This window comes from Hetaerina americana, unplaced genomic scaffold (genome assembly GCF_022747635.1).
Source record: "Hetaerina americana unplaced genomic scaffold, ioHetAmer1.1.p SCAF_10, whole genome shotgun sequence".
Taxonomy (NCBI): Eukaryota; Metazoa; Arthropoda; class Insecta; order Odonata; family Calopterygidae; genus Hetaerina; species Hetaerina americana.
Genome location: NW_027286070.1, coordinates 67,168,433 through 67,181,125, shown reverse-complemented (window position 1 = coordinate 67,181,125; position 12,693 = coordinate 67,168,433). Strand labels below are relative to the sequence as shown.

Below are 12,693 nucleotides of genomic sequence, written 5' to 3'. Positions count from 1 at the left end.
GACCCTAGCGGTGGCTTGAAGGGTACTTAAATAAAAAAAACATAGTTTTCCCTCCAATGCGTTCGATTCTCGTGGCTTAACGGCATTTCTTTCTTCATTCAATATTTGCCGTCAAATAACGCAATCACCTCATCGCTTCAACTAAGGTCATGGAATAACTTTCTTCCTTACCTCCTCCGCCAATGTTGTCTAGACTTTCCCACACTCATATACCACCCGAGGAGCTATTTCTTTTTGGTAAACTTGGAATCAATAGTAAACAGGGCATAGAACGAGTTATAGCAGACATGGCAGATTAATTTTTCCTTCAAAAATGAACACCTAGATGCATTAAAACAGAAAATGAACAGTACCAACACCAGCGACCAGTTCCCAACGCGTGAAGGTTGATACCATAGGTGAGAGTAAAAGCACGCCTCGTATTTCCTCAAGGCGTGGAAAATTAACATATGCACGGAAGAGGAGGCACTTCCTTTCCCTATATACCGACTGCGGTTTCCCACAAAGTTCTAATAATCAGGTTATCCAACAACTTGGATTAATGAATGAAATACACTTAAAGAGCTCACGAAACAATTATTTTCGACTCGGGTGCATTCCTGTTCCTGTCAAGCATTTTCACCAATGCAAATCATTCGAAGAAGTCGAAGGTAAAATAAAAAAAGTACTGTGGACTTCAGATACTAAGTTTATTTCATTCATAAAATTAAGTACCATACATTTTCACCTTAAAATATAAATTAATAACTAGTGTTTAGTTGGGAGTTTTCCGGATACACTACCACAGGTTTGAACCCCGCATTACCAACCGGCGAACGAATTCTGCACGTAAATGTCAACGACATAGAATTTTCAACGTATTAGTAGTTCGTATTTGAAAGTTCTTCGCCGGCTTTGCACTAATATTAAATTAATGTTAAAATAAAAGTAAATTATTTATTATTTAAATGCAAACTTCAACCTAATCCAGCACGAAACATTTTAAAGAATCAATTCTACACGGGTTACCTAAGAGCTTTAGAATCCGATACGATGTCAACTCTGTTTTGCGTATGGTAAAACTATGGCCCGCCACGTCTCATTCTGCACGACCAGTGTATATAAGTTCCAAAGAGGCGTTGATAAGTTCGATTAAAGATTTTTTCGGCCTAGTTTCAACGCATGGAATCGATTTTGTCTTCCTTAACCCTCCACTCCATTCTCTTTCCCGTTAGTCCTTCCGCGCTTTGAGATACGGCAAAGGAAACACTGATCTCTTACTACTCGGGACTGCGTTGCCAGTCAAAGGACGCCTTCGCCCACCGTAAAGACGCGACGGCAGACCGTTGACTCACGCCCAGCAAGTCCCGCATCCCACTCACCTTCCTTCCGCCCTTTACGCCGCTCACGCTCCGACGGCGAATCGGCGCCAAGCAAAAGCGTGTACCTTCTAAGACAAGGAGGAGCACTCTTCTTGTTTCAGTGCCGAGCTGGCCTTTTTCCACACTCGAACAAAAGCACTTCACTCGGCTTGCGGTTGAAAGTAAACACTCAGTCGCCGTGGAATGGCTGACACCTGCTTCCCTAAGGCAATCGCCTGACGTTGTTGTGTGCTCTTTGAGTTTCGAACTTGCTGCCGTCGAGTTCAGGGCCGTACCAAGAGCGTACACGAGTCGGGACGATGTTTTGCTTTCCCAAGCGGCTTTTCCATGCGTCGCTTCTGCGGACGACTGGTATGGGGAGTCTGTGAAGTCACTCCCTATCATCATCCTCCTCCTCCCACCTTCCTCTTCCTTCCCCTACTTCCCCTCACTCCAATTTCCTTCGCCCCCCAGCTCGCCTACCTCTCTTTCCCCTCCTTCGAGGGGGGGGGGCAGAATCTTCCCTCCTTTCCCCACCCTCTGGCGCTCCCTCCCCTTCTTCCCCTCCCCCTCTACCTTTCAGCCCGAATCTCTCTTCACCCTCTCGCCCAGTTCGCAACTCTTGAGGGGCGGGACCATTCCGCTGTTATCTCTAGGACTGACCGTGTTGCCGCGAAAGTTACCAAATAGGAAGCCCATGCCTTCAATCACGCTGGATAAATAAATCTCTCGAGATCATTCGTGTCAGAAAAAAATCCGAGAAGTAGTTTTATTTTTGAGTTGCAACGACAGCCAGGGCTAGATATTCTGCCAAATATATTACTGTATTCTAATCATTTCTTAGAACTTTCCTAATTAATAAAAATTAAATATTACGGCAAACTTTGTCTTTTGCTTTCTTGCAATTTTCAATTAAATTTCTCAATATTTCCCATCAAGAAAATTATAGTCCGTTGGTACCTACCTAATTAAATTACTCTTGAAATTTTTAAGCTTATTGAGATTATAATAATGATAAAAATGTGTATAAGAGCATGTCATCAACACTATCTTATCATCCATCACATGCGAGGATTGCCGGAAAAGTATCCAACCTACGTTTTTCATTATTTTTTATTGTGAGGGTGTTGTGCACTACGAATTTGCTCCAAGAGGTCAGACGATCAACAAAGAATATTGCATTGAAGTTATGAAAAGATTGCGTGATGCCGTGAGAAGAAAACGACCGCGTCTCTGGTCAAGCGGTGACTAGCTTCTTCACCACGATAACGCCCCAGCGCATTCATCGAACCTTGTGCAGCAATTTTTGGCGAAAAACAAGATTGTACAGCTTCGCCAGCCTCCGTACAGTTCCAACATAGCTCCCCGCGACTTATGGATGTTCCCAAAATTGAAAATGGCGCTCAAAGGAAAGCGGTTGGAGACGATTCAGAGTAACGCGACGCGCGAGCTGAAGGCCATTTCAAAATATGCGTTCGAGGACCGCTTTAAGATGTGGAAGCACCGCTGGGAGCGTGTGGTTCAATCAAATGGGTACTACTTCGAAGGATGCCACGTCCCGGATGGCGAAGATGAGCACTAATGCGGAGATATGAACGCAGGTCGGATAGCTTTCGGAAAAACCTCGTATAGTATTATGTTTTCCTAAACTTCTGGACACTTATACATTTAAAAAATATTTTTACGTCATTGCTATGCACATAAAAATGAACTGGTTCCCCTATCCTGATTTATGACTTTCACATTTACATGACTCAATAAATAGGATATGTGAGCTCTACCTCCACCTATCAAGTTGACTTAAGGTTGATTGTATGTATCTATGTATCTAGACCTAGACCACATTATATCATGATGGTATTCCTAAGTATCATGACATTTTTTCAGAGAAAGTTAATTTTCATAAAAAGATATCTGTTTACAACTAAATTTCAAGGAGAAAGATTGATCTACATCCATAAACACAAGAAAAAATTCAAATAGATTACAGGTTGCAGTCATGGCCACAAATCTATGATTGAAAAACTACACAATACGTACAAATTCCATCAAATATTTAAGTAATTAGGAACTCCTCTCATTTCAACCATGTTATATTTAAATATTTAATGTAAGCATTTTCATAGTGTAAAATATTCTGTCAACTCGAATTTTAAGTCTTAAACAGTTCTAATAACTGACATTTTTAATATGCAATATTCAAAATTATTTTTAGGCATGTTATGCCCGATAATAATTCAAGAAGACCTGGATGCAAATGAAGATAAAAGACTTTCATTGTAAACATCCAATAGTTTTTACAAATCGACAAACTTCTGTTTATTTTAACCAATGCATTTTCTTTTTTTAATTGTTATTTTTTGAATTATCAAGCATAATTTGTCTGAAATAGGAGCAAGAGCCACATTATGCTTTTATTAATTTCTAAGTGTGTATTTTGCTATGTGAGACCTAAGATATATCTACCAAAGAGAAATGTAGGAAAAAGGAAATCAGTAATACCCAGGGCTTTGGAGGCCGCTAAGCTGAGAACAGGGAAAGACAGTAATTGCACTTGTAGGTGAATGCTTTCAAAAATGTACGATTTCAGTTATTCTTATGGAATGACTCCATGAAAGTCACTGGAATAGAATAATTATTCCCTGACCATTGATTTATTTGCTAAACATGGATCCAATCATCATGGGACATCCATTCGCGAAACCAGTGTTGACTTTAAACTTCTTTTTCTTTACTCCTTTTTTTTTAATCTAATGGTAGGAACTACGTACTTAGTAGTCCATTTTTAGTACTTTTAATGGAGTTAAATGTTTTAATTGAATGAAGAGCAAAACAAATAGGTACAATTTTGTGATTCTTGGAAATAGATAGTCATTAGGGACCATCCGAAGCCTGCCTTTAAGTAGGCACAAAAACTTGAATGAATACCTAATGTGACATAAAAATGATGATAATGGCTGCCCTTCCATTTCATATTTCAATTGAATGGAAAATGATAATGGACCAATTGTTCAGGAGAACATAAGCTCCAGGTCACTTCTCAGGCAAAAGTTAATTTCATTTTTCTCCTATTTAATGTTTTACATTTCATGTTTGGCATACTTCTGGAGATCAACATTTACCCATGAGCACTCCCTTGGCAATAGCAAGTTCTGTCAAGTACATTTATAGCAGCTGGAAAAAATCACCATATTTCCATGCCGTTATTTTCATAGTTTTATATTTTCTTACCTGTATGTCTTTCATTACATGTTATATACATATAACTGTTCCTTTTTCAGAGGTTCTCATCTTCCAAACTTTTAATCATTAATCTGCCATTCACCTTTCCTTCATATTATTAACTATTTCCACTCATTCAACATGATGAAATGTACTCTCAAAACCTAAGAGCGTAAATAAGGGTTGATGGGCTATAACTCTTCAGTAAAATCCCCTATCCCATTATTTAGACAATTCTTGATGCATAAAATTTCAATTACAAAGGGCTTGGTATCAAATGATTCCTTTATTTTGGAAATACTGCATTATGGGAAGCTATTCAATAAGAAGAATTATAATGCTCACGTTTTAATTAAAGTATATCTGTATTATGACCAGCACTGCTATAAAATTCCAACAAACGAGCCAGTCATTAATAGTTTCAGTAGTATCCTAAATACATGGAATAACTTGAAATGATTTTTGTAAAATTTTCTTTTAAAGTATGTGTGCGCTAAAGTTTGCCCCAAGTTGAACGCCCAACTCTAAAATTGTCAATTTTATTTCGAGAAAAATACTAATATTTTAACATGCCACACTGTTCGTTGCTCCAATTACTCATTTTCATTTCAGGGGACAAATAAAAAATTACAAGGTGCCAGTTTCAAATTTGATGTCAATTCAGCTTTAGTCTTAATGGCTTTTGGTTTTCTGTAATTTTGAATTCTGGATCTGGATAAGGGCTATATCACATTAATTTTGTGTCACAATGTTTTACATAACATTTTGAAGTGGGTAAATTATCATTTTTTTGAGAGATAGTTATTTCCAAAGTGAGCTCAATAAAATGGATCAATGCTTTCTTCTTTCCAAGATTTAGCAACAATTTACAGATTGGAATATATAAGAGGCCAAATACAAATTTCATTCAACCCATTATTGAAGCAAAGGCAAAGAATACACGGAAATTCTTGTATACCCCTGAGGGTTTACACATTTGGAGCATTCCATCAACAATTTCATCACTTCATTAACTCATCTTCCTCATGAAAAAGTATTTCTCAAAGGATAGGCATGTAAGACATTTATTAATAAAATACTTCTGTCTTTTGCTTCAAAGATACTAACGTGCATGTACATACCGCAAGTCCTTAGAGTCAGTTAAAGCAATCTATGCAGTAAAGAAACTATGTTTTTCTACTACTTAATGAATTTTCTTTGAAAACTACTTAAAAGAGTAAAAATTAGCAGTGGAAGATTCAAAATGCTCTCCTTCATGCCTGGGAAAATTTTAAGCTCTGAATAAGTGAGTCAAATATGAATTATAATATTCAAGATTTTGTATTTGTTGAGTTTTAAGTATGGTACACAGAATTTTTGATTATCTTACCTTGGAAATCTAGTACATTTCAGGGATATTTTCTGTCTACAGCAAGTATAGATCTATATTCAACATAAGTAGGTGTGTTCTAGCAACCATATTCTAAAGATGCATATATAAAGGAATGAACATAATCAAGGCTTTGGAGTATATCATAAACAATTTTACTATACTGATATTTAAACCTATTTGCCCATTAACACTCACATGATCTTGTTTACCAACCCTGTGGAATCCCTTCACATGTTTTTTTTCTTGAAGATAATTTCTGGTTTTACCTTCCTTGATGAAACTGGCAAAACATTCACTGGTTGGTAAACAACTGAAATTAATAAGCTACAGAATTTTATACCTTAATTTGCTTTTGCTCAAAGCAAATTAATGAATAAAATTGTTATTTGGGATAGATCCCAATATCACATTTTGGAAGTGGATACTCATGAACAATAACTTAAGATCCATCAACTAAGACGAAGCAAAAAATTAAGAAAGGTTAGTGCACTAGAGAGCATGAAATAAATAAATAGACACCTTTTCCTCAGAGAAACATCTTCATTTAGATCCCAACTTCGAAGTCATGTTTTATGCACCAGCATTTTGTAAATTGGATAATGACAATGAAATCATGAAAAGAAATTAAACAGCTACAAGAACAATAAAATCAGTTGTGTAGAATTTAAATTAGCTGCTGCAGCTTAGTTTATTTTATAGTGTAAAAAAGTAAAAACACAAAGACAAGATTCTAATGCTGCACTCATATCTGAAGCAGGAATCTGTGAATATTCATAAACCCTCAAGCAAAGCATCACACAAATTTAACCAATGTCAAAAGTGAAATATCAAATATACCTGACTAAATAACCTGTTGTGCATTTTAAGTACTTTCTTGCTGGATGGCAAAAATGTTGTGGGTTTAAAACTTGCCACTGAATTCATTCCAATTTTGGTTTAAAATGAACCATAACATTGGGTCAAATCAACATCAAGTACTGATACTAACTCAGTTGAAATATCTTATAACAATGAGCAAAAGTTTATTGTATAAAAGTCTATTTAAACATAACAGCGTGTCAACTTCTGCTCATTGGTCTATTATTATGGTCCCTCAACTTTTTAGAATCTATTCTACTGCAACTTGCTGACTCTTGTCACATTTGATCTCTGGACTGCAACTAACGATACATAAACCAACTAATTAAACAGTTGCTGGAAAGTCAGCAGCAATTCAAATATCTTTTAAAATTGAGTTTAAAACCTTGACAGCATTTTAAACAACAAGGCACTTTTTTCAACCCCAATATAGCTGCATCACTTCTTCATGTAGGACGCTGAACCATAAGATTTGTCTATTTCAAGATTGTCTGTTATCAATATTTTCCTAAAAAGCATCTTATAATGTTAATATCAATCTTATTAATTATCAATTAATCCTGTTAATATTAATGTTATAATATTCATATTACTGCTATTAATACTTTCTTCATTACATTGACACTTTTTCTAGATGATGAACAATACAATTTCTAGTGCCAAAATAGTAAGGCATAAGGGCTAAGCAGGTAGATATACGACTGTTTATCCATCTGCATAGCTGGCTACTCATTCTTTCAGACCATCTTTGTATTCACCCACACAATTTGTGCCAATTAGCAAAGACTGCATAGACATCCAATATGGATGTATGCAACATAATTTATTAGTTCATTTCACATATAAATTAGGCAGGTAATTTATTTTTTAGCAATGATGAAGATTTTGATTATTTTATCATAACTCACATACTCTGTGTATGAGAGTAATTCAAATGACTCCATATATTCACCTTGTAATTTTGTTATAATAGGTTTAACTTATGGAAAACTCCAATCAAATTAAATGAAATACAGAAAACTTCATTATTTGAATTATTTAGGTGCCTTTATACATATTTTCTGTGCATATACCTGTACGAGCGATGTATATACACACACATGGAAAGTGGTCGAGTACAATGTGGACCAAACAACATATGAAAAGGAGTGGAAAGAGTAAATAAAATTAATGAGGTTGAAATTTATGAAAAAATATGGTTAAACATTTATTTATGGACAATCCATTTTATTATTTGCAAGAAAAATATAAAATTAATTTATTTTGTGCATTACTTAGCGTTTTTTTAACACACCTTCAATACATTTGATCATTTATATGGTTTATTATGGAAAAAATATTATACAATTTAATTAATGTCAATCATCATTTATTTAATTATAAGAAATACAATTATGAATTTAAAAACTCTTTTATTTAATGTTATGTATGTTTTGGTATAAGTATCAATTATATTTAAGAATGGGTTTTTAATTAATCATGAATCAGCCATTGCAGCGTGATTTACAATTTATATAAAATTTCTAACTGCAAGATATTTGCAGACTATGCAGAGACAGTATCAAAAGTTGACAATAAAACAGGATTCTTTTGAGTATCCTTGAATATGATCCAGTAACCCTAAGGAGATGAATGGATTTTTACATATTAAAGAAATATTTACTTCACTTCACTTTTTATAATAACTTTTTAAAAATGTAACAATTATAATGAAATATTATGACTTGCCCCAAAAAATAAGTACTTACTCTAAAAGTGCATAATATTGTGTTAATCATAATGATCACTTGATTTGCATATAAATTTGTGAGTAAGTATAATTGTACCCACTACATATCTATTACATTTATTCATTTTCATAGAGAGAATAAATAGCAAGCCATTTAAGAAAGTTGCATTCATATAAAGTATAAAAGTTATCTTAAATTTTGTAAGTACCCAGATGTTTTTTGTCTGGGATCTTTGGTTGCTATTCTGAATGGAATCATCTTAAACTGCAGTTTACAACCAGGGTTGCAATATACAATTACATACTATTGTGATTCAGGTCACTGTTTCTCAAAATGTGGCATCTCAATTAACACTATAGCCATTCTAGCAAAAAAAATTACTATTCAATCCCTTTTTCATTCAGAATTGTAGCTTTTTAAATAATAACAAAAATAATTGCATGTTTTAAAAACCTGAGGCCATTCAGAGAAAATTGGTGAAGATCACAAAATGCTCAAGTAGACTTAATTACCATAAAAATATGTAAAACCTCTGAATTGTTAGGCTATACATAGACCAGTGATAGCATTGGTGTTTATCAGTGTATTTACACACGGTAAAAAACAGAAATCTTCAATGTGACCTGCACATTACTTCTCCTATGCATTTGGCTATATATGTCCATCCTCAGGAAGAAGGTCTTTTTTTCAAATCGTAGAAAATAATATCAATTCAGTAGCTCTACCTAAAAAGCTGTGTGTGAATAACTGTCTTCTTATATTCTTAATTTTGCAAGGGAATGGTGAAGGCTGAAAAAATAATGAATTTACATTTAAATTACATGGCAAATAAAATGGGTAGGTTCATTAATTGCGGGGAATTGTTATTAATACAGGGATAAAATTATTGTAAATTTCAAGCTGCTACATAATATGCATTATAAACTAAATTTTGAATTACTATGACAAAAAGTGATATTGTTTGATAAAAATATCTGAAGAAGATGTTCTCATATTGTTTTGAGAAATATTTACTTCCCCAATAAATCAGCTGTGCCACAATAGTCATTGAAATCTCTCCAATGAGTAAAAATTAACTCAATAGACTACACAGCATCATAAGGAAGTAAATTTATTTGAGATGTAAAACACCCTCAAGAGATTTTTTTACAAACTCTTTTCAAAAAAGAAATGTTGCATGCATTAATAATAAACAGAGTATGATAGCTTAGTGGGAAAAGCTTTCAGCTAGGTACCAACTAGAATCCCTGGTCTTGATTCCTGATGCCAGTTATACCCAAGCTGGGTTCTTTTTTGCCTACCTATCTTCCTTGGAAATCACAAACAGCACTGGGAAAGCAATCAATCCCCCAACCATAATTAATGAATTTCACAGAGCTTTTGGCAAGCTTTACATTCAGCTACAATCTCAACCTTCCGAATTGATTACCATTATGGCTGTGAATGATAAACAGCCTGAAACCCTTTTTTGTTCATTCTTTGATACTAGCAAAGTGGGCATTACAAGAGCCAGACAATCCCAACAAGGAAGCAGACTTCATGCTAAAAATGTCTTGTGAAGGAACAAATTTTGCAGTTCCTGCCCTGAAGGAAACTGTATGTAGATAAATGGAAATCATACAGTGATAGCCAAAAATCAGTACTGAAGTGAGGCCAGGGATAATTCATTACTACCACTGATACATTTTTAATGTACGCAAGATGCACCAATTAATTTGGAACTCTCAGATAGGAGAGTTCCAAATTAATTGGTACATCTTGTGTATTGTTATTTAAATGCATAGTTTGCTATAATTCCAGATAATAGTTAAGCAGTGATCACAGAGCATTTTTGGCTATGGCTGACACTGGAGACACCTTAGGTGGTTTTATTTAAATTACAAGTCAATTTAAAAATTCTCTTAGTTCTTCACACAGAAGATTAATCATCAGTCATCAAACCACATGCTATGATTTAATATTTTCTACATAATGTAAACACATGAATTTTAAAGAGGTAATGTTAAAAATTAACCAAAAGTTATGATGAGACCTTTAATCTCATTTGCCTCTTGATCAGATAATCCAATGTCAGTGGCAAAGGCATGGGAGGGCAGGGAAATGAACCTCCAATGGGCATTCCCATGTATATCACCAAGAAGTGCTAACTTTCAACATCAATTTGGGGAGAGAAGGTATTGTGTGATGTCTTGGCCTAGTCAGGATGACTAAAATCTCTTCAGTCTCACTGTATTATGGGAAAAAATATGATCATCTCCTTGCTTTGCAAAATGTATACTAATAATATATGATTTTTGTGATGCAAACTTACAATTTATCTCTTGTACCCAACTCATGCATTTGCCACATAGATTGGCATACCCCTCACAAGTTGACTGCAAATAATACTATCTAGCACAATTTGAGTAAAAAATATAATAAAACCTATAAAACCTACAATTGCATTGTACTCTAGATAAAATTCATCATACATAAACGTATTTCTAATGAACTTGAACTTGCGACATTTTGGAGTACCCTGTTACCCATGACACGAGCTAATTTCAATTCTTAATTGCATAGAACTATTGTGAATGCCCAGAACAGCCTAAAAGGTTAAAATTGTAAGGTAGGGAACTACCATCAATCAGAAATTGTATTATAAGAGATATTAAATTTTTAAAAATTTTATGCTCCAACTCTTTTAACTTGTAGCCATATAGGAAGAATAATAGAGAATATGGATCTGAATCAAGAAATGTGATAGGATAGTTATTATGTCATATCATGCTTTTTATTGCTATTATATTTTATCATTTAATGTACTACTGAAGCATTTTATATGATTTCATTCTAAAAATATCATTTAAAAAGGATTTGGTATGGTTAATGATACATAGTTTAACATACAGGAAACTTACTCATACTATATGAATTCTATATAACAACAAAACAAAAAAGTGTCTGTTTGCTGAATGACTAGAGAGTCAGAAAGGGATTTTCAACAGGGCTCAGTTTTATCATTTGATTGATGACTGGGTTCACTTGTTTTGTGTGTTTTATGACATCAGTTTAATTTTCCCTTATCAATCTGTCCCTGTAACCTTACAGCATCCAAGCTAATATGATTACCCAAACCCACATTCAAAGTGAGATTAGAATTGAAACAGTTCACAGTTAGAATTTAGGTGTGTTGCCCAGAAGGCTTAATATGGCTAACTGAAACTAAGATTCAAATTCAAACCCTTATAAATACTTAGTTTACTCTAATTGTCACCATTTAATGAAAAATATCATATTTCTCATATGAGCCTTACATTTGACTCTTCTCCTTAGATCCCCTCACCTAGCCTTCTGGGGGAGGTTGAGTGTTGGGTCCTCTTTGAGTCCAACCATCTTTAGGCTCTCTTCCCATAACCTTCTCGCCATTTCTGGATCTCTTGCTTTTGCACTCGGTGTTCTTACTCTGCAGTCACTGAAGATGTCAAAATTCATTAGTTTTATATTTCATGAAAGAGAAATTTTCAAATATTAGTTTCATTGTTCTGAATTAGTGATTATTTTTAATGTAAGTACAGAATATTTAATGTCTATAAGATTTGATGATGTGAAATATAGAACATATGAGAAAAAGACTTGGCATATAACCTCAAATGACTAAAATGAACTTTTGTTGTAATAGAATAGCCACCAAGAGTTGTTAAATAATTCAAATTTTGTGAAATATTTTTGGCATTGTGGTTGAATACCTACAGGTTCCATCTCATAATTGAAGTTTCACACTACAGCCATAAAGTAGTCACATTAGCATGAATAACTGAGAAGTATGTTATTCAAGTTTCCACCTACTTTGTAACACCTAAGTTTGCCATAAATAATAAGATGAATAATCCCTCCTCTTCTTATTCCAAATTTTTATCAAAATGATCGCAAACTGTGAAACTTAAACCGTAAGAGGGACTGGTGCCACGTTTAAAAATAATCCTCCATTGAATTCACAATGAAGACAACTATTTTTTGACATAGTTGCTATAGCCAAATAATTGGTGATTACCTTTTATGTATAAACAAGTTTTCACTGTCTATTTTACCCTTCCACTAAGTTAGGTGAAAGAACTAAGGGAAATATAGCAAGATGATGATATTTGATTAAGTTCAGAGACTGAGAAAATTGGAGAAGAAGAAAGCCAGG

The 12,693-nt window shown here is 34.2% G+C and overlaps 1 protein-coding gene across 2 annotated transcripts in view; it reads right to left on the bottom strand.

Moving 5' to 3' along the window:
* Window positions 1-7,859: 7,859 nt before the first annotated feature.
* LOC139700196 (retinol dehydrogenase 13-like) overlaps window positions 7,860-12,693 on the bottom strand; it is an 88,333-nt gene continuing 83,499 nt past the window's right edge. Inside the window, exons 7-8 of one of the 2 annotated variants that reach the window (XM_071598784.1) lie at window positions 11,848-11,976; window positions 7,860-9,311 (exon numbers count right to left, since the gene is read on the bottom strand). In XM_071598784.1, coding sequence (XP_071454885.1) covers window positions 9,278-9,311; window positions 11,848-11,976 — 163 coding nt within the window. In that variant the 3' untranslated portion in view covers window positions 7,860-9,277. Of the gene's footprint in view, window positions 9,312-11,818; window positions 11,977-12,693 lie in introns of both variants that reach the window. The other variant, XM_071598785.1, reaches the window with a different exon arrangement.